Below are 22,534 nucleotides of genomic sequence, written 5' to 3'. Positions count from 1 at the left end.
AGTTGACAACAGCACTTCAAATCTCTGGACAATTGCCCACAGTCTTGCTAGTATTGGTGCATAATCTGGGCAAATTTTACAATACTGTTTCCAGTAGTGGATAGCTAGGAAGTAGGCCATCTTATTATTAGGAATGATACTGCAGAGTAAGTCTTTTGGAGAAATCTGGCATACAGGAAAGCATTAAACTAGGCTGGGTATGGTTGGATGAGTCAGCAAGGTATCTCTTTGCACAAAGCCAATCCTCTTTTTTGAACAAGCTTTCTCTTAGAGATGCCCCAAGGACAGTAAATTTACATATTTGTAGAACAGTTCTCAGAACACCCAGTCATCATGGGCATTATGATGTGGGAGTATTGGTTTGTGGGACATAAAAATAGCTCCCCCAAGCTTTGTGTTTTTTGAAAGACCTAGTAGTGGGTTCCATCTGCATTCAGAACTTTTGATTCTCCCCATTCCCTGCTGAATATGCTGCCTCAGAGAGTGGTAGAGAATGGTAGAGTCTCCCTCTCTGGAGGTTTTTAGGCAAAGGCTGGAGGACCATCTATCAGGGGTGTCTTGATTCTTCTTGAGTTGGACTGGATGGCCCTTGTTGTCTCTTTCAAGACTATGATTCTATGACTTCTTCCAAGACACTATTTAATAATCAAAAACCACTGCCCTCCATCTCAACATTTTGTAACTATCCTTCAGATATTGTCATGTTTACCCAAAGTATTGTGGGTGTTGAACCTATTATACTTACATATTTACTTACTTAGGTGTTCCCTTGTTGTCTGAGTAAGATTGTCTTCTAAGTACGGTGTCCTGAAGGTGAGTACGTAGGTGTCTGTGGAGCCCTATTCTTGACCCGCATGTTTTCCCGCAGTGAGGGCATCAGTTTCTAGGTGGAAGGCAGTTGGCTTGATGCGCCTTCCTCTTGGCACATTTCTCTCTTTTGCTCTCCCTTCTTGCCTTTTCAAATTTTACAGCACTGCTGGTCACAGCTGGTCTCCAGCTAGAGTGCTCAAGGGCCAGAACCTATAATATGTATGAGTTGGAAGAAGTTGAGCATGTTGATGGACAAATACATGGATGCTATGTAGTGCACAGGCAGAAAGATAAGACCAAACCTGTGAATAAAATATATAATTTGGCCAAGGACGTTTTCTTACTACTTTTGCACATTCTTTTTTGTTTTTAACCCGGTTAATTGCTTTAATTGGTAGAACATGAAACTGCAGCAGGGATAAAGCAGGCTCAACTTAGAATATGTTTACATATATGAATTAAGATTTGCATATAATAAAAACACCCGTCAGAATAAATTAGAAAAATGTCACTGAGCAGTACATGTGGAAACTAACCCTTTTTCCACTTGGGACTTGGCGGGTACAGATTAAACATCTAGGAGGATAGACAAGGGATGCAAGGGCAATAGAGCAGAAAAGCCAAACTCCCCTGAGTAATATTTTAGTTCTCTAAAAAAAGACAATACTTGAGAGTTTTTTTTGTTTTATGGCAGAAATGAAATATTGTGTTTTAGTTCCTTTATACATACATACTGTGTTGTCGCACGCTGGGCCTGAAATAATGTCTGTTTAAAGGACGTTCCTTCTGTATGTCCAACAGGATGCCGGGATGCCTCAGGTGAAGGGCCCCTTAGATTTCCCAACATAAAGTTCTATTGAGGCTCAAAATAAATTCAACAAAGTTCTTTATTTGGGGTTAAATCTTCAAACAAATGAATTAAACACTTTATAACCTTGGAAAACCAGTAGCTTCCGCAATCCGCAATCAAGGGCAGGCAACTGGTGGTAAACTGTTCCTTTCTTCCTTAGGGAAATCTTCTGACCCCTCCCTGGGCAATCTTTCTTTATCTTGGTGGCGTGAGGCCCCTACTCCTGGCTCCAAGCTACTTTATGGATAGCCCGAGTGGTCCCTTACCAGACAATGGTTGCTGTAGATCTGCCAAGCTTTAGTTTTGCTCCATGAAGGCTGTAGAAACTGTCCTGTTGCCCCAGCAAAGGCTGGCTGTATTCCCCCAGCAAAGGCTGTGGGAGTATCCCTTTACTCCCCCCGACAGAGCTGTGAGAAGTGAAGCCTTTGTGCAAGTGGGAAAGAGAATCCCACACGTCCTTCTGTTAGGCTTCAAACAGTGAGACTGAACAAAGGTCCTCCTTTGCCTCCAAAACCCTGGGAAAAGGGGTGGGTCTAAAGACCCTAACGATGATTGCCAGGTTGCTGGCCCTATGGCTGCAACCTGGAGAAGCTACCTGATTGTAAAATGCATGGCTTAAATAAATTCATGCAAACTAGCAAAGCAAGAAAGAGAAATTTTAATCTCCTGGCACTACTGTGCCAGCACAATACCTTTACACTTAATTCTTCCATCCTATGCATGAAATACTCTACTGAACCCAATGAAACTTCTACCCAGCCAAGAATGGTTCAGCTGATGCAGTTGCTCCAGACCCTACACATACAAGGAGCCTGGTCCTGAAAAGGGAAAGAAAGATTACCTCTTGTTCCTTCCTCTTCTTGAAACACCCAATTTATCATTTATTGTCTGTATTTTTGAACATTGGGGTTCTGGCTGTCGAACATATCCAAACTCTGGTGCTGAAAATAGGTTCAGCCTTGAAGATTTTTGTACTGGTGTCTCTCATGTTGTACAATGTTATGTTTGGCTTCTGTATCACATTTCTATACGACTCTGGCTAGAGTGAGTCACCCATGAGTCACAATGCAGTCCCTGTTTTTGGATTGGCACACCCTGCAACTGTCCCAATTTGACAGGGATAGCATTATTAATCCTACTGTCCCACTTTTTGAGGTGTTTTTAAAATGTCTGTTTCCTACTCCTTCCAATTGCCCACTTTATCATTAGTTTACTTCAACAAGCTGACAGTGAGTTCCAAGTGCAAGAATAATTTGCCCTCAATTAATTCATCCGGGGGGGGGGGGGGAGAGAAGGGAGCAAAACCTTGCTCTTCCCAGTAAACTCAGGCAAAAGCAACCCACTGCAGCATCTCTTGATGACACTGATGTTGCTTGGACACACTTCCCAGTTTGACAGTTTACATTTCCCAGTGGAATGTTATAAGATATAGAATTGGTCCAGGATACCACCAACCTTAATTCAGTTTTGCATGTAGTTTTGATAAAGAAACTTCTGAAGGCTTGTTTACAGGTAGGGTGGACAAGCCTGGGGAGTGGGGACAGCAAAGGAACCTTGGCAGGCTTTCCAAACAACCACAGGCTTTACCTAGTAACAACCACACCTAATAAACTGTCCACCACTTTACTTTTTCAAAATATCTCAATGTCATGCAACACAATCCACTGAAAGGGTCTATAAGAGCTGTTCAGTGGAAAATTTCATTTAGGAATCAGGTAAGCGTGCAGCCAAGCAAGACCAAAATATCGTAATATCAGTACTGGACCAATCATGACATGTCTTGCCCCTGGACTATACAAACTTTATAGCAGTGGTTCCCAACCTTTGGGCCTCCAGGTGTTTTGGATTTCAGCTCCCACAATTCCTAACAGCTGGTAAGTTGACTGGGATTTCTGGGAGTTGAAGTCCAAAACATCTGGTGACCCAAAGTTTAGGAACCACTGCTTTACAGGTAGAAGAGACACTTATTGTCCCAGTAGAAAGTTCCACTGATATAAATGTGGTATCATAAAGAGAAGAAAGTTAGAATTGAGTGATAGTTAGCAAACAGAAAACCGTCTTAATTTCTCTATTCCAAATCTCTTTTGACCGCAAATATATTTGTTATAGCAAAATTTGATAAACTGGGTATGCTGACCACCACTATTCTTTTGCATTCACCAACTACACGTATCATGCAATGGTCTGAAGTTCATACTTCTTTGGCCATTCATGAATATGTTATGTTATTCTTAAGATGTTAACTTTTAAAAATGTATTTTTAGAAAGATGACCAGTTGGTATCAATATCTTTGGTGAGTCCTTGTTCATATCCTATGCCATTCCCCCTTCCCCTCTTCTATCATTCTTTTCTGTTTTCTTCAGAAAAACACTTTACAAATCCAGTATACAGTACAACCCCCTCATTTATTCACATCTGAAAATATATGTCTTCTCCAGGCATTTTCTAGGTCTTCGAGTGAGACTCTCAAGTATTCTTGGGCTAGAAATCATACATTTCAATAGGATTTGCTATGATCTATGGTTTTACAAATCCATGCAAAGTCAGGGAATGTATCACCCATGAATACAGGGGTTACACCATGCATTGGCAAACTTTGCTCCTCCCGGTGTTTTGGACTTCAACTCCCAGCAATCCCAGCTAGCTTATTGACTGTTAGGAATTGTGTGAGTTGAAGTCCAAAACATCTGGATCGCTGAAGTTTGCCCATGCCTGGGTTGTACTGTACTTAAAAAAGGAAAGGAAAGCAGCAAAGGAGACAATGATATGCTTGTGTGCTGCAACTGAAAAACATGGTGGTGATGGTAATAGTAAAGCAGGAGGGGAGGGTTGTGATAGTGCACAATGCAATGACAAAAATGATGCACACAGTGGTGACCATGACCTTACTGTCCTCCAGAGACCCACCTCAAGCTATTTCATAAGTCTGGTCTCTGTAGAAGAGAGGACCTGAGATATCAGCACTGCAATGGGATAACCAGCTTATGGAGGTTAGCGAGTGACTTTCTCCTCCTCCCAGCACATGGCCATCTACAAGGCAGTCTTGCCTAAATGCCTATTTGAAGCTGGAGAATTCAGAGAACTGCTGTATACTTGTGAGTCCTTCCAAACATCACCTCAACATGCATGCATGCTCATCAAAGAGAACTGGGATTGGCTCTGCCTCTTAATGAATCAACCATCTGTAGCAAATGTGGCTTTTCAACTTATTAAGCTTCCTGAACATTTGGTCCCCCTTTTCTTTCATTCTTTCCCCTGCTTTTAAAAGATAGCGAGTCCTTATTATTATGCAGTGGATTCATTCATCATTCCTATGGGCTTAGGCAAATGGGCTTTTAATATTTTTTTGTAAAACAAAATCAAATATATTTCCAGAAGGAGAAAGAAAGATAAAGTTAACCAAAAGTACCTTCTAAAATGCATTTTAAAAGCCTAATTTCTGTCAAGCAACCACGTACTTATTAAAAATTGTTCACAGAGCCTCTATAATTAAACCATTAAAAGCATTTTTGTTATAGAAATAACTCCCTGGAAACCAGCAGCTAACAGCTGATGATTTGTTTGAACGTTACCCTTAATTATGTTGGTATTCTTAAACAAATAAGGGGTGATGCTATTAAGTTTGCACATCATTTCTTGAAAGACTATGTAATATTTTCTCTCATTCTTTTGTTCTCATTTAGGGTGTATTTTCTCTTAGTTGGTAAAGTTACGAAGTTAATTTTGTTCTTTCTTTCCAATACGGATGCTGCTAAAGGACTTCTAGCTAGTTACAGGTCAAGATGGAAATAGGATCTAGACCAGCATATAAAGGCATTATAAAGAGAAGCTCCTTTCTAAGATGTTTGTTTACTAATTTTTTTTCCATGTTGGGAGCGACTTGAGAAATTGCAAGTTGCTTCTGGTGTGAGAGAATTGGCCATCTGCAAGTACATTGCCCAGGGGACGCCCAGATGTTTTGATATTTTACCATCCTTGTGGGAGGCTTCTCTCATGTCCCCATATGGGGAGCTGGAGCTGACAGAGGGAGCTCAACCCGCTCTCCCAAGATTCGAACCACTGACCTGTTGGTCTTCAGTCCTGCCAGCACAAGGGTTTAACCCATTGCTCCACCAGGGGCTCCTTGATGAATGAATGACGCCTGTGTATATGTTTGCACAGTCACACCTACAGTTAGACTGTTAGTAGCTTCAGTGAATCAGAAGAAGACCAGAGGACCAAAAACCTTTGGTATTGAATTGCAGAAACACATCTATAGTAAACAATACAAAAATGCTAGCGTGGGGAAAGAATTAGCTTCTGCCATAATGGATCCCATTTGTAGTCTTCTTTCAATAGGCAAGTTAAACTAGAATGAAACAACTATATTTCTTCCCTTCCGTCTGTGAATTTGCATGCTGTTGACCCCAAAACACTGTTCATATAAAGCAGTTATCCTTTTATGTAACCCAACATCTTGGTCATATAGGTAATTTAAGCAATGAAGCATGAAGAGATACTGCTTAAAATTAGTGGCGTGGGATAGATCAATGTTTTGAAAGGGCTTCATGTGTTGCTGTGACTTAGAATGAATCCACTGGCGCCCGGTTTCTTATTAAAATATTTCATTCCTTTTGCCAGATCATAGCAGATCTAATCACTGAAGTTCCTGTATTGACAAGAGTTGAGGATTGTTCCATATTAAAGTGACATGTCTGTCAGGTTTTCATTTCCGCATTTTGCAATTTTGGCGCTTGTATATTGGGTTTTCTGGCAGAGATCGGTCCATTTGTTTGAAGTATATCATGCGGTGACATCAAGGGTGGAAATATTAAGTCTTGGTCATCACCCCATTTCCAGACATTGCCCCCCCCCCCAAAAAAAAACTAGAAAAAAATGCCTGGTCAGTACTTTAGCATGGTGGTAATCAAGCATGTGGGTTTTGTCCCTTTGTTATAATAAGAATATTTTAAATATTACAGTAGGTTGACTTTTCTGGGGGGAAATTAGTATCATGGGGATGGAGACCTAACTGGAAACAGATACAAGCAAAGTTAGTTGCAGTATTTTCATCTATTTTCTCTCAATATTGTTCTTTCTCATCCATTTTTTCTGAAACTTATCTACAACTTTTAATAGGCTGCTTCCAAGGCCCAAAAGAGCTGCCAAGATTTTTTTGGGAAGGGGGCACTCTAAGGCAAGTGGGTCTCAGTAGACTTCCTCTTGTCTTCCCCTTATAATTATTTCTTGGTAAACGATATTTGTGCAAACATTATTTTCCACAAAAGCCAAATAATTGTGTACAGAAAACAGTGTTCTGCACAAAAATGTTTGTTTACAGAATTAAGGGGTTTCCTGCTTCTTCTTTTTTTGGAAGAAAAGTTGCAAAAATCTAAAAACGGTTCTCCTCTTTTTATTATAGGTATTTCAATTTGTCAAAACATTTTCTTTCTTTGAGAACAAGATTTTTTTAACATCCCCACCACTGATAGTCTTAACCTTCATAGATATATCTAATCCCACTGTAACATCAGTAGCAATTATCACATCTTACAATAGCAAATCATTAAAGTTTAATGATTTATTTATATGGCAACCATCTTTTGGCATGGAACTACACAAAGGACAAGTATGGCTGATCCCTCCTCCAAGAAGTTTAAGATTTAGGCACAGACTGAAAAAAATAAAAGGAGGAGAAGAAAAGAATGGGTAAGCATGGGTAGATTATGTTAATATAGAGGTTGCATTAGCATCTTTTATAAATCAAGAATACTATATCAATCTTAAATTCACATTTTTGAGCTTGTTTGGGCTGTAGATGAAATTGCTTTAATATGATACTGTTTCCATAGTGACTGACATTTTTGTCAATCAAATATTGGTTGACAATATTTGTGTTGGATAGGAAAAAAAATGCAAAATTATCTTGGGATAATTTAAAACAGGGTGGGGAATTCTGCACCTCTCTTTTCCTTAACTATCTCTACTCAGATATTGATCAGTGGAATAAGGTAATTGAACAGCTGGGAACCCCTTGCCCGGAATTCATGAAGAAACTGCAACCAACAGTGCGGAACTACGTGGAAAACAGACCTAAATATGCCGGCCTCACCTTCCCCAAACTATTCCCAGATTCTCTCTTTCCCGCCGATTCAGAACACAACAAACTCAAAGGTAAGGACAAAGAAGGGATGCACATCAATTTACAAGCAAGTAGAAATATGTGTCACATTGTAAATGTATTTCTCCCCTTTCTGTTCCATATTTATTTCATCTTGTATATCAAAGCAACTGTATGATCAGTTATGTATGTATAGGCCAGGTCTACTTGCAAAAATGCCTGCAATGTTACTACACTATGTAACTTTAGCTATATCAGAGAAGCCTTGCTAAGCGTGCAGTGGAGGAAAGGTTTGTGAAGGAAAAAGCTGCCTTCCACTTTCTAGCTTTAATAAAAACTCAAGCAGATTAGTAGTTCAAAAAGAAATGACCCCCCCCCCTGCTAAATTTGTAGAAGCATATATGAGAATGTTATGTGGCCTCCTGGTGGCGCAGCAGGTTAAACCACTGAGCTGCTAAATTTGCTGACTGAAAGGTTTGCAGTTCAAATCCAGGCAGCGGACTGAGCTCTTGCTGTTAGGCCCAGCTTCTGCCGACCTAGCAGTTCTAAAACATGCAAATGTGAGTAGATCAATAGGAACCGCTTCTGTGGGAAGGTAACAAAACTCCATGCAGTCATGCTGGCCACATGACCTTGGGGGTATCTATGGACAACACCAGCTGTTTAGCTTAGAAAGGGAGATGAGCACCACCCCCCAGAGTCAGACACAACTAGACTTAATGTCAGGGGAAACCTTTACCTATGCAGCAGTATTTTCTCCAAAGTATTAATTAGCCATGATAGAGGTTTTTTGAGGGGAGTGGTAAATCATGCTCATATTTACTAACTAGAATACAAAAATGTCACAGTGGCAAATGTTGGAGCAATGTGAAATGCAATGGTTAATTCTTTATCTAGTTCTTAGGCATATTCCATTAAAGAACCTCCTTCCATCAGTAGCTATTTGTAGTAATATTTAGCACCAACAATGCAGATTTTTGGAAATTTAATCAACATGAAAACCAAAATACTAGATGCTGCCATTGCCCCCTCCCCTTGTCTGAGCTGTTGCTAACTGTATCTGGTGCCAAGAGTCAACCTACATTGATTTGCCACCTATCATTATTCTGATGAGTGTTTGATACTTGGTTTGTTTTGGCAAAAAGTGACTTCAAGGTGGACTTTCACTGGACCAATTTGGATTAATTGAAGGAACTTCCATTGGGTCTACTGAAATTGTTCACAGATTACTGGGAAGATGATCTTTCTTAAGGGTGAAGGGATCTATTTTCATTCTGTATCAATTTTCCATATATACATATATAAACTTCTCTGTTCCATTTCCATATTACTCAATTTTACATGAAATGTGGTAAGTATGATATAGCTTCAGTTCAGTAGCTCAAGTTACATATTTCCAAAGGTCTATTGGATTCTAAAACATGTATTTTTCCTGCACATTTTGGCATATTCTTTTTGTGCTGAGAACAGCATCACAAAATCTATGGGATAACGATGTTCTGATCTACTCATTGATCTAAAAGATACAGCTTGCTCCAAACTGTAAACAGAATGAAACTTCTAGACATCCTTAAGGTATCTTTGTTGTCAACCATTTTCTTACCCTCAGAATGATTATAGGAGGGCTGTCTGTGCCCACTGTCTGACAATGAGAAAGGAGTAAATGGGAATTTAAGAGCTTTTATCTGTTTACAAGAAAGTACCTTGCATTTAACAAGGCTATGAATACAATGACACCAAAACCTTGTTAGAAAGAATTCAATAGTGAGGGCTGTTGGCGAAAGTGTTTCGTATTCTCTTCTTTGTTAATACGAACAAGCACAATAGGAATATACGTTTTTGCTTATTTTATTCTCACATTTAGGAACAAGTTTTTTGTGCCTAAATGTTATATGTATTTTCCGAGAGTATACTGAACTGTGAAAAATAAACAAAAAATACACACAACTCATTCAAAACATGAAGAAGAAAGCTGGACTTTCTGTATTCCTAATGGGATGCCAACCAATATTTTGCACAACATGTAGTCTTTTGGGGGGTAAAAATGATGTGTTTTGGGCATTCACATTTACGCATATGAACATGCAAACAAAAGCCCATTTAAAAACACACACAAGCTCAAATTCTTCTCAGAAAGCCCTAAAATGTGAGGGGAATTTTTTTACAATAGTTGACTAAGTGGTGAATAACGTTCCTTGGTGTGCTGAAACACTCTTAAAATTGCACATATTGCTCATATCTCTAGTGCATACAGCCCCCATTTAGCATTAGCAGCCAGGACCATTAGCAGCCAAGTTGTGCTGCATGATTACAATTGCTCCAGATGTGATGTTGCCATTGTTTACCATGGAAAGAACTGAAATTATTTTAAAGCTATAATGAACCCATGATTATCTACAAAAGGATGGCACACTTCTGAATGTGACAATGATTGATGTGTGTTTAAATATAACAAAAAGGCCTCCAATTATAGTTTTGGGATCTTCGGCAAACTTGATGCGTGTATCAGTCTTCCACACATGGCTTCTCAAGGTTGCTTGTGGTGGCAACGTGTGATGTTTTTTAATCTGCTGCAATTTGCATGCCATTACCCAGAATACATTTCTCCAGTATACAGCAAGGCTGTTTGTCTCCACTCTGGGGGGTGATTGAAAGTCTGGCCAAATGTCTTCAGAAACACTGAGCTCTTTCTATAATCCTACCCCCACATCACACTATACTGTACCACCCCAGAGAGGAAACAGAATAATGGATTTACAAAGGATTAAAAGCAGATGCTGAGGGAATGATAATTAAGATGTTCCTCCACTCACTGGGTTTATGGATAAAGGCTGCAAACATATTTTCACACATGCAGATACAGCTATTTTCCACATTCTGATTTTCTGTCCTGATGTAGTTCTCTCTCTTTTGAAAACAGGCCCCAAAAACTTTACCATTAAGAAATGTGCTTGACATACAGAAAGCCAGAGGTATCTCCTTCTGTAGCCAGAAGTGATATTTTGATATTTGGTTTCCATCTGTAGATGCTATTTACAGATCTCCTTATGCTCATTTCTTTCTAGAGAGAATTCATATTACTCCAACCCATAATTTGTTTGGAGCACAATAAGTCACAAAGCAGCTTGAACATATTCTTGTTCCCAGGGGGGAGAAACAATACAATAACAATAAAATGAACCATAAAACTGAAACTGCTATAACTAATTCCATGTGTACTCTTTGTTGTAAGTAGCAATGGACATAAACAATGACATGATGGCAATTAAGGAGCAACTTTCATTCTATTTGAAATGGGTATTCTCCAGTTACCCAGCCTTGGACTACACCAAACCTACTTACACAATTCCAATTGCTTGTAGATCAGCTTTTGGCCTTTCAAATGTTTTGGATTTCAGCATGGCAAGGGACTGAAAGTCAAACTATTTTAGCTCATAAGGGCAACCTGCACGCTAATGGATGGATGTATCCCTGGAATGATAAGGATGACATTCCTAGAAGAGTGTTTCTAGGGTTATATGACTAGCATTTTTGTTCCTAATTTGTGATTCAGACCTTGACATGGAAATCATGAAAACCATGAAAATCAATGAGTTTGGCTTTTTGAACTGTTGTTGAGAACTGAAACTAGTAGTTGTATAAAGCACACAGGATTTAAGGAACTATGGGACTATGAAATGAGTTCCTCTCCTTTGATGTTGCAAACCCTTCTGTTCCTTGAAAAAAATGGTACTGAAAGTCAATGGATGCAGTGAGATGTGGCTCTTGGACAGTCATGGGCAAACTTTGCACCTCCAGGTGTTTTGGCCTTCAACTTCCAAAATTCCTAACAGCCTACTGGGTGTTAGGAATTGTGGAAGTCCAAAACACCTGGATGGCCAAAGTTTGCCCATGGCTGCTCTAGAACAAGGGTGAGCAAATTTTGCAGGAGTTTCAGAATTCACTTCTGGTTTTGGGAATTGTGTGTTGATGTAAAATGTTCAACAGTGAATGTGGCACAATCTTCAACTCAAATTCATTCCTTGATGGCCAGAAAAAGAAAAAAAAAACATTTGGGGGGGGGGGCGCGGTGAGAGCAGCTAAAAGGCTGCATATTCCATTTGGGGATCCAAATGTAGAAGACCATATTTTGCTCATGTCTATTAGGGATGGAAAAAATTGAATGAATTGAGGAATGATTTAAACCATGTGTTGGGAAACTATGATTAGAAACTTCCCGCCGTAATGGGCTCCTTTACAGTTAAAAATTTATTCTGTACAAAGTTTACATGTGGGTTTTTGGTACTGAAAACCCCATTTTCTGCACAGGAAACAATTTTTTATATGAAAAAAATATTTTCAGAAATATTTTCTGCAAAAGAAAATTCTGTTTTCTGTGCAAAAACCCACATGTGAGAATTACACAGAATAATGACCATACAGCACAGTTGTCAGATATCTTTATAGTAAGAAGAGAAATGTTCCTTCAGAACAATATTAGCAAATAATTATAGTCCTAATGCCTTCTTTAGTAACTGCTACTGTAAAGGAGAGGAGGAAATGAGAAAGCTCGCAATCTGAAGCCAGGCTGAAATGTTTAAATCCTTAAATTAACTTTTCTTTCCATTGTGATGGGAACTTGAGGAGTGCTGTGACCTGAATGTGGCTGCAATTGGAAATCAGAATGCAATTGGAAATCAAAAATACACACACACACTTAACAGTGCTGGAAATGATTTGTGTGGGAATGAAAATATTCATAGCCATACATTCAAAAACAACAAACAAACACATGGAATGGAAAATGTGGAAGAGTGTAATTTCAAAAACAAAATACAAAAATGTTCATTTTTTTCTGTCAGGGAAAATGGAAAACATATAATATTTTTAAAATATATAGTACAAAAATCATTTTGGAAAGGTATATAAAAATAAATTTACTTTTTTATGCAAGGATGGAATGGTCGCCTTACAATTTAACACCGATCACATCAGAATTAATTTTTAGGTAGAAATCAAAGAACTCTGATGGACTTCAGTTTCGTCGAGGGGGCTTTCTCACTTCTTTCTTGTGAAATACGACCAATAATACCTTGTATTGACTGGTGGTCTCCCATAGATCTACTACCAGGGTTGACTCTGTTTAATTTCCAAGATCAGACACCAAGATCTGGCACCTTTAGGTTATTATGAGTCATGTAAAAAGAGAACTTGAAGGTGTTAATTATTCAGGAGTAATCTGGAATAATTGTGCCTTCTTATCAATGCTTTATTGTCCTTGGAAGACAAAACATGCTACTAGTTTTCATACTGTTTGGTTGATCATTTAAATACATCCTCCAAATGATAAATGGGTAGAGAAACTTTTGTATTTACATAATGAATTACAGGTGATAGCAGTAGAGAAAAGATAGGAGAAACAGTAGAAGATGACGTCTGTGCTTGAGGCGCTTGACATATGAAAAATCTTTCAGTGTTAAAATGGTTGCTGGGGAGGAAAGCCGCACCAGATTCACACCCACACTTAGAGTGTCTATGTGTGTGCTTTGACTGACAGATACAGGAGGACTGATCCCAAACAAGGCAAATGTTGGATTCTTTCCATGTCAATCATCAAAATGAGCTTTCATCAGGGGATTAATCAAGCTCCATCTGTCAGAACGATTGGTCTGTACTGGTCAGAATTGGTGGCTTACTTATTATTCCCACATCTGAATCTCAGTGGATATTAAAAATATAGCCCAGAATCGCTGCTAAAACTACTTCCAGTTTTATGGCTTTTATCCCAGAGAAGTAGTTACTTCATTGCAAATAGAGCAGGTTTGGGTTAGTGATGCTGCAGCAATTTGATAGCTTCAGCTGCTGATGCAGCTATTATTCTTCAAATGGAGGGAAAGGATACAGTTATTCCCAACAGATTAGAGGAAGAGCTGCAGAAGTATTTTTGTTATTCTCTTAGACTGGGGTGGGCAAGCTGCAGCAAGGACAGAGCTAATTTTGATATCTGTGCTTCCACATTTACAGCCACAAATAGGGAAAAAGATGTGGTTCAAAATGTATGGTCATTTCTTCTAGTTTTCATTTTCTATAATTTTTTGGAGAAGGTTCAGTTCTCTTAGATGGGGGTTGGCACTATTAAACCTAATTGGCCAGGAGTTAGAACTGAAGCCAGGGACATTGTTATGGAGGAATGGAACAGAACACGAACTGCAGTAAAAAGAAAAGGATGAGAGAAGCCTCAATGAATGTCAGATGAAATCTTTCAAGCAATTAAGGAAGTGAAAATAAATAGTGACAGAATCCTGAATGCAACAGTTCAGCAACTTGTGTACAGGATGAACAAGAACCACTGTGGAAGATGACACCAAAAAAGAGGAGTTTTTTTTTAAGAAAGGAAGAACAAGAGACTTTCCCCACAAGATTTGAGCAAAGGGAAATTTGACTCATACGTGGGGATTCTCTCTGACCAAGAGTGGAACAAAGAGTGTATTTATTTATTTATTTATTTATTTATTTGTATCTCGTCCTTCTCAACCCCTCGTCCCCCCGGGTGAAAGGAGACTCATGGCGGCCTCACAATCGGTGCCCAAACAAGACAATTATAATCACAATTTACATTTAAAACAATCATTAAAATATCACATATAAAAACATCCAATTAATATTCTGCAAGTTCAAGTCATAATCAAGGCGAGTCCATTCTCAGTCCAATAAATCATTCTCATTGTTTATTGCTGCATCTGCTTCTCAAATGCTTGGTCCCTAAAGGCTGGGGGGGGGGGGGTGTGATCTGATTTTATTAGGAAGGGTGTTCCACAGCCATGGGGGCATCACCAAAAAGGCCCTGTCTCTTGTCCCCACCAGCTGCACTTGCAAGGATGGTGGGATCAAGAGCAGGGCCTCTCCCGATGATCTTAATCCCTGAGGTGGGTTGTAGAGGTAGATACATTCAGAGAGGTAAGCTGGGCCAGAACGGTTTAGGGCTTTATAGGCCAAGGTCAGTACTTTGAATTGTGGTCTGTAGCAAATTGGCAGCCAGTGGAGCTGACATAAATGGGGGGGGGGGGGGTAATATGCTCCCTGTACACAACTTCAGTGAGCAATCTGGCTGCTGATCATTGGACTAGTTGAAGTTACCAAATAGTCCTCAAAGGCAGCCCCATGTAGAGTGTGTTGCAGTAATCTAAATAGAATTTAACAAGAATGTGGTGTTGCGTTGAGAACAAAAGAAATCCTCGGAAACTAGCAAAAATGTGTTGCTTAGTTTTAACAAGTGAACTTGATTTTGTTGTTGCTGTTTCTCTGTACCCTGTGTTCACTACATATTATTTTGCTCTGACACATTTTCTGTTTTTGTTTCCCTGTTCCAGCTAGCCAAGCCAGGGACCTTTTGTCAAAGATGCTAGTGATTGACCCAGCCAAACGGATATCCGTGGATGAAGCCTTACAGCATCCGTACATTAATGTCTGGTATGACCCGGCAGAAGTGGAGGCAGTAAGTAAAACTTTGGAGGCAGTAAGTAAAACAGTGGCAGAATGATGACTGTCAGAGTCATCATTCTGCTAACTCCATTTTGACGTTGTTTCAAATGGTTTCACATGACAGCGGTAGCCATTTTAAGGAGGAGCAGGGCTTCTCATGTGGGTGAATAATTTTTAACCATTGCCATACAATTTTGGTACATTCTAATATGTTCCCATATTGCCCTTCTTTGATGTGACTGACCAGTTAAGACAAGTGGCATCAGTCTATAGCTTTGGTGGAGCAAGTGAGTGAGATACAACCTTTTCTCTAACTATGCAGTTGTCTACTCACTGTCTGAGTAGATTATACTTCCCCAGCAATGCTGCTAAGACATGAAGAGGTGAGGCTTGAAACCCATGGTAAGCTTTACAATGCAAACTCTTTTATAGCTCAAAGAGTGAAATGACAGATATCTCCATACTCCTACCCTCTCGAGCACCTGATAATCCTCCACATAAAATGTTCCAGGTTCAGAATAGCCCTGGGGGATGCTATTTCTCAATGGCTATCACTTATTAGTAGCCTGAAGGAGGGAAAGCCAAGATCTCCCAGTGGTCACGAAGAGGCTGGTAGGGTATATAGAAAGATTTCAGGAACTGGAAAAGAAGAAAAGGAAAGATCTTGGTTCCTTGTGCCTTTCTTCTGTTGATTTAGCTTACTTTGAAGCATTTGTTGAAGAGAGGAGACTTTCATCCCAGACTGCTGTCCACATTGTCACTATTACCCTCTTGCTGTGACTTGTTCCCACTGTAACAGCATGATACGTTGTGGACCCAGACTATATGAAATTACTGAACTTACATAAACCAGCCAGGCTTTACCATATTTGGCAGAGTGCTTTTTCTTTCTCCAAACACTGTCCCAAATGAATTCGATCAAGGCATGCAAATGAGACTTCTGAGTGACTGTTCCTAGACCAGTGGTTCTCAAACTGTGGGTCCCCATGTGTTTCGGCCTACAACTCCCAGAAATATTAGCCACTTTGCCAGATGTTAGGATTTCTGGGAGTTGAAGGCCAAAATATCTGGGGACCTACAGGTTGAGAACCACTGTCCTAGACTATAGAATTCACTTCCACAAGATACTGTGTGTGCATGCATGTGCTCATGTATAAATTACATACACACACACACACACACACACACACATATGTGACAGGTCATTGATTTCAATTGGTACTGCAGTGAGGTCTGCTGGATTTTGAACTTTAGGTTTTTAAACATGCCCCAATATTTAATTTACAATTGTTTTGAATAGTATTGTCTAGCCAATGTGTTTTGTGCATTGTTTTCATTGTAGTTTCTTTTAATCTTATACTGCAAGCCACCTTCTTCAATGAGTTCTTTGATGGCTCTCCTCCTTCCCACTTTGCCTGAATTACCTTGGGTAATAAGTCTGTCTGTGAGAGAATGCAATTGGCCCAAGCCATGCAGTGGGGACTTGCATATGAACCTTTCAAGTTACCATTATGTTTTCTATTATATTATACTTCCTCTCATATATCTGTGTACGGGCCTTCAAGTCAGTAGTGATCCCATTCATTTCATAAGAGGTTTTTTTAAATGCAAGGAATACTCCACAGTGCTTTTGTCAGTTCCTTCATCTGAAATAAAGCCCCCCAGCACCTGGCATTCACAGGCAGTTTTCCATCCAAGTACTGAGAAGGGACTGGCTTTGCTTGGCTTCTGGGATCAGGCAGATATGGTGTTGGGTTGAGAAATTGGGAGTGGGAGAGGGCTTGTCCTCATTGAGTAGAAGAGGGGATTTCTTTAGGAACTGCTTGTTATGCAACTAGATAATAAGCAATACCTATTGAAATTACTTCTTCTGTGCCATCACTAAAAAGGTTGCCCTCTCTAGTTTTCACCCTAGGAACTCTGCTCATATAGGTTCCAATTTTCCTACGAATCTGGCACATTTTATGCTCATATGATTTGTATTCATAGATGTAGCCAGATGTACCAATTGAAACATGACAAGAAAAGGTTAAGGAAATATCTCTGGTGCACATTTCCTGTGTTAAGGAGGTAGGAGAGACTCTCCAGGCAAGATCAGTTATTTTGATATCAGTGAGCAGCAGGGTGGAATGAGGAGGGGATCATGAATACGGCAGCCAGTCTTCCATAGAAAATGGTCATAAGCATCATTAACCCTGTGCTTGCCCTCTGGGGGGAAAGGCCCGGTGTTTGTATGCCATTACAACCAGGACATGTAATCAGTCTGAGAAAGCCCCCTAAAATTCCTTAGAGAGCATCTTGTAATCCTTTCCCAATGTTATTGTCGCTGTGAGTGTAAATTCATTAGCGTTTAAGAGGCGCTTGGTTACCATGGTGATGAGGTACCATACGGAGAGATGGGTCAGAGTCTACAGGCTGGTGTCCTTTTCTGCTTTGACTACAAGATCTGAGAATCATGATGCCCCATATGGCTACAGCCTGGCCATAGATATAACTTTTGCACATAAGGTTAATAAGTAATTATCCGGAGTGACATAATTAGTCTTCTATTTTTTAAAAAGGAAATCATTTCAGGATTTTTTTTTCCTATTCTCATGGGGAGAAACTGAATGTGAATGAATGTTTAGTGTCCGTCTCCTGTAATTGAAACTGTCTATTGCCATTAAGTTTTGTTGTTATTGAGTGCTTTAAAATTATTTCTACCTTATGGTAGAAATCTGCCCTTGTGCTATGCTACTCTGCTGCTGAGTATGCATGCCCAGTGTGGAACACATCTCACCACGCTAAAACAGTGTATGAGACATGCCGCATTATCACGGGGTGTCTGTGCCCTACACCACTGGAGAAATTACACTGTTTAGCTGGTATTGCACCACCTGACATCCGCCGGGAAGTAGCAGCCAATAGTGAAAGGACCAAGGCAGTGACATCTCCAGCTCATCCCTTGTTTGGGTATCAGCCAGCACGTCAATGACTTAAATCAAGAAATAGTTTTCTAAGATCTACAGAGACACTCGCTGGAACACTTCAGCAAGCGAGAGTCCAAAAGTGGCAGGCTCAAACCTAAAACCTCAACCAATGGCTGATACCAAATGAGAGACTCCCCCCTGGGCACAAAGAAAACTGGGTGACTTGGAAGGCGCTGAACAGACTGCACTCTGGCACTACGAGATGCAGAGCCAATCTTAAGAAATGGGTCTACAAAGTGGAATCCACGACATGCGAGTGTGGAGAAGAGCAAACCACAGACCACCTGCTGCAATGCAACCTGAACCCTGCTACATGCACAATGGAGGACCTTCTTGCGGCAACACCAGAGGCACTCCAAGTGGCCAGATACTGGTCAAAGGACATTTAATCAACTACCAAGTTTACAAACTTTGTGTTTTTTTTAAATCTGTTTGTTTGTTTTGTTCTGTTAGAAATGTAATACAATGGTCTGGTTGCCCCCGACATGATAAATAAATAAATACCTTATGGTAACCCTAAAGGAATTCTATCATGGGTTTGATTCTCTGGTGACCTTAGGTAAGTCGTCTCAGCCCAGAAAGCCCCATAATAGAATTCCTTTAGGGATACCAATGGTCAAAGGACTGCACCACAGTTTATTTATCTCCTTTCCTTACCCTATCCCTATCCCTAACCCCAACCCTTACCTGCAGCAGAAGTCCAGCACTACTTCTTTCTTCGAGAATTGCATATGAGACATCAGACATTTATTTTTACATCTATCTTCTACCCTTAGAACTCTCCAACTTATACTCCTGATATATCTTTCTTTTTGACTGGATATTGTGAATGGCTTCTGTCTTCGTTTTCTTTTATGAATTTCAAGAATTATCTTCATCCTAATTGAGCCAATAATGTATTTATTGTATCAGAAAGGAACTGAGGGTACAGATATAATGTATTTAAAAAACACAAAGTTTAAAAAACTTGGCATTATACTAAATGTCCTTTGACCAGTAGATGGCCACTTGGAGTGCCTCTGGTGTTGCTATAAGGAGGTCCTCCATTGTGCATGTGGTAGGGCTCAGAATGCATTGTAGCAGGAGGTCTGTGGTTTGCTCTTCTCCACACTCACATGTTGTGGACTCAACTTGAGGCCCCATTTTTTAAGGTTGTCTCTGCATCTCGTGGTGCCAGAGTGCAGTCTGTTTAGCACCTTCCAAGTCACTCATTCTTCTGTGTGCCCAGGAGGAAGTTTCTCATTCAGTATCAGCCATGACTTGAGGTTCCAGGTTTTAGCCTGCCACTTTAGGACTCTCACTTGCTGAGGTGTTCCTGTGAGTATCTCTGTAGATCTTAGAAAACTATTTCTTGATTTAAGGCATTGGTGATATCCGAACAGGGGATGGACCAGAGATGTCACTACCTTGGTCCTTTCATTATTGGCTGCTACTTCCCAGTGGATGTCAAGTGGTGCAATACCAACTAAACAGTATAATTTCTCCAGTGTTGTAGGATGTAGACATCCTGTGATAATGCAGGGGACATTAGAGAAGCCTCCAGGCAGGATTGCAACACATCTGGGACATCCCTGTGCAACATCTTTATAGATGGCTGATTTCTCTCACACCAGAAGTGACCAGAAGCAACTTGCAACATGAACCAGTAATAAAAACACAAAACAGTGAAAACCACTTCTCAAACTCCATTATGTAATGTAAAACACAGCAGCAATTGAGAAAATGCAGGTGGTTATGGAGCTTGTTGTGAGGCTGCCCTGAGCCCCCCCCCCCCCCCCCCGGGGTGGTGATGGTGAGAAGGGCAGGGTATAAGTATAGGAAATAAATAAGTAAATAAATAAAAGCAATATTTTCCCAAGCTCCGGCATTAAAGAACAGCAATAGCATAAAATTGCAGGTGGAGACAATCAACTCATTTAGAATGTCCTTTACTAATATTGTAATGTTGGAGGATGTTTGAAGGTCATAGCAGTACTGTAGAAAAATGCTCTCCTGCATCATCAACTAATGGTGCTCAGTAAAAGGTCTTATCTGAAGAAGGACAGTCAGTCAGGTTGACTTGAGAAGACGTTTTCTTGTGATCTTTGGGTCCTCAGCTGTTTAGAACTTTAACAGTGCTCACCAGTTCCTAGAATTGGACTGGGAAACAAATAGGCAGACATGTAATTGTTTAAGAATTGGTGTAATATGGCTCCACCTAGCTGAACCAGTCAGAATGCTAGCAGGGAATTTCCTGAATTAATTAAAGCTTCTGAGTTTTCTTCAAGGGCATTTCCTTTAGGATTATGCATGGATGCTTTGTGACCTGCATGAGGTTTGGAGGATTGTCCTGCTCTATATTCCTCCCATAGAAGAAAGAGACATACTGCTTGAATGTTTACTTAATTCTGACTATATTTAGCTGTTCATGTCATTTCCTAGTGTAAAATTAAGTATTTTATACACTGAAGAATAAGGTCATATAATTGAGCACTAAAGTTTGGATTGTTCATTCCATCATTTCCCATTTCTATGTATGGTTGTGAAAGCTGGGTTGTGAATAAAGTGAATTGAAAAGAACCAACTCATTTGAGATATGGTATAGGAAAAGGGTTCTGTGGGTACCATGGACAACCAAAAAGACAAATCAACATGTCTTAGTAAATCAAGTTTAGTCATATTCTAGAAGCCAAGATGACTAAACTGAGGCTGTTGCACGATTCACTAGAAAAGACAATAAAGCTTATTAAGGTAGAAAGCAGTGGGAAAAGAAAAAGACCACATTCCAGATGGATAAACTCAATCAAGGAAGCCATGGCTTTGTGTATGTGAGACTTGAGTAACACAGTGATGGTAGGAGGACTTGGTGGTTTTTCATGCATAGGGTCACCATAAGTAAAAGTTGACTTAACAGGAGTTAACAACCACAAATTCAATACTCTTCTCCAAAATAAACCTATTATTGGGCCACACATTTCTAATGAGGTCCCCCAAAAGCTTCTGAAGGTTTGATATTCACTGAACAGGTGTTTTGGCCTACAACTCCTAGAAGTCCCAGCCAGTTTTCCAGCTGTTAGGATTTCTGGGAATTGAAGGTCAGAACATCTGGAGACCCACAGGTTGAGAACCACTGCACTAGAACATCGATCCACTTTGAATCCTGTTGCTGCCTCCTGCAGAATTCTGGGATTTGTAGTTTAAGGAAGGCCTTTAAATAGCTCAACCAAAGAGGTCCTGGGCCTCACTGAACTAAAAACCCCAGAATTCTGCAGGAGGCAGCAACTGAATTTAAAGTGGATAGATGCTCTAGTGCAGGGGTCCTCAAACTAAGGCCCGGGGGCCGGATGCGGCCCTCCAAGGTCATTTACCCGGCCCTCGCTAAGGGTCAACCTAAGTCTGAAAAGACTTGAAAGCACACAACAAAAACAACAACAATCCTATCTCATGAGCCAAAAGCAGGCCCACACTTCCCATTGAGATACTAATAAGTTTATATTAGTTAAGTTGTTCATCATTTTAATTATTGTACTGTTTTAAAGTGATTTTTGCACTACAAATAAGATATGTGGTATGCATAGGAATTCATTCATGTTTTTTTCAAATTATAATCCGGCCCTCCAACAGTTTGAGGAACTGTGACCTGGCCCTCTGTTTAAAAAGTTTGTGGACCCCTGCTCTAGTGTGATGAAGTCATTAGTTATGGGTTCTGCTCTGATAAAGCATTGGACTAGATGGCCCCTCGGGTCCCAGTTTCATGTAGTTCTGGTTATGAGTAAGATGCAAGTAAGAGTTATATAACAAAAACCAAGGAACTTTATTTAAACAAATCTGCAGTCAATTCTCAAGAGTCTTGTTCTCTGCAACTCAGTCTTTCTACTGGTGTATGCTGAGTCACCGGAACAGGTTGAGCTTTCTTTATCTGGATTTCTAAAATCCCAAATATTTCAAAAACATCTACATAAGCAGCTGAGATGGTGATACTTTTTCTTTCTGATAATTCAGTGTATTCAAATCTGGTTTCATGTACACAATTGTTAAAATATATCGTAGAAAAAAATCCCTATGTTTAAGCTGTAAATGAAACATAAAGGTACACTTCCAAGATGTCTCATTATGTTAATATATACAACTACAGGTATTCCAAAATAAAAAAATCCAAAACACTTCTAGTGCCAGGCACTTCAGATAAGGAATATTCAACCTGTTGCTATTCTCATACTCTGAGCCACTAGGTTTCTCTTGTGCTTGCTGTCTTAACCTTCTTATTTATTCTCACATATATTTATAAAATCTCTTCCAACTCTTTCCGTCTATGAGCCAAAAGTGTAGCCCTTAAACATTTGACCAATTTATAAACTGGTTCC

The 22,534-nt window shown here is 39.9% G+C and overlaps 1 protein-coding gene and 1 long non-coding RNA gene across 7 annotated transcripts in view; both read left to right on the top strand.

Moving 5' to 3' along the window:
* LOC137097154 (uncharacterized) overlaps positions 1-22,534 on the top strand; it is a 336,194-nt gene that overhangs the window by 287,050 nt on the left and 26,610 nt on the right. The gene's annotated exons all lie outside the window — the stretch shown is intronic.
* MAPK10 (mitogen-activated protein kinase 10) overlaps positions 1-22,534 on the top strand; it is a 272,191-nt gene that overhangs the window by 223,047 nt on the left and 26,610 nt on the right. For all 6 annotated transcript variants that reach the window (XM_060779279.2, XM_067468579.1, XM_067468577.1 and 3 more), the window contains 2 exons: positions 7,632-7,814; positions 15,111-15,235. In XM_060779279.2, the coding sequence (XP_060635262.1) occupies positions 7,632-7,814; positions 15,111-15,235 (308 nt within the window). The remainder of the gene's footprint in view (positions 1-7,631; positions 7,815-15,110; positions 15,236-22,534) is intronic.

The sequence above is a fragment of the Anolis sagrei genome, chromosome 5 (assembly GCF_037176765.1).
Source record: "Anolis sagrei isolate rAnoSag1 chromosome 5, rAnoSag1.mat, whole genome shotgun sequence".
NCBI lineage: Eukaryota > Metazoa > Chordata > Lepidosauria > Squamata > Dactyloidae > Anolis > Anolis sagrei.
The sequence above is the reverse complement of the archived record's forward strand: the minus strand, read 5'-3'. Positions and strand labels throughout refer to the sequence as shown.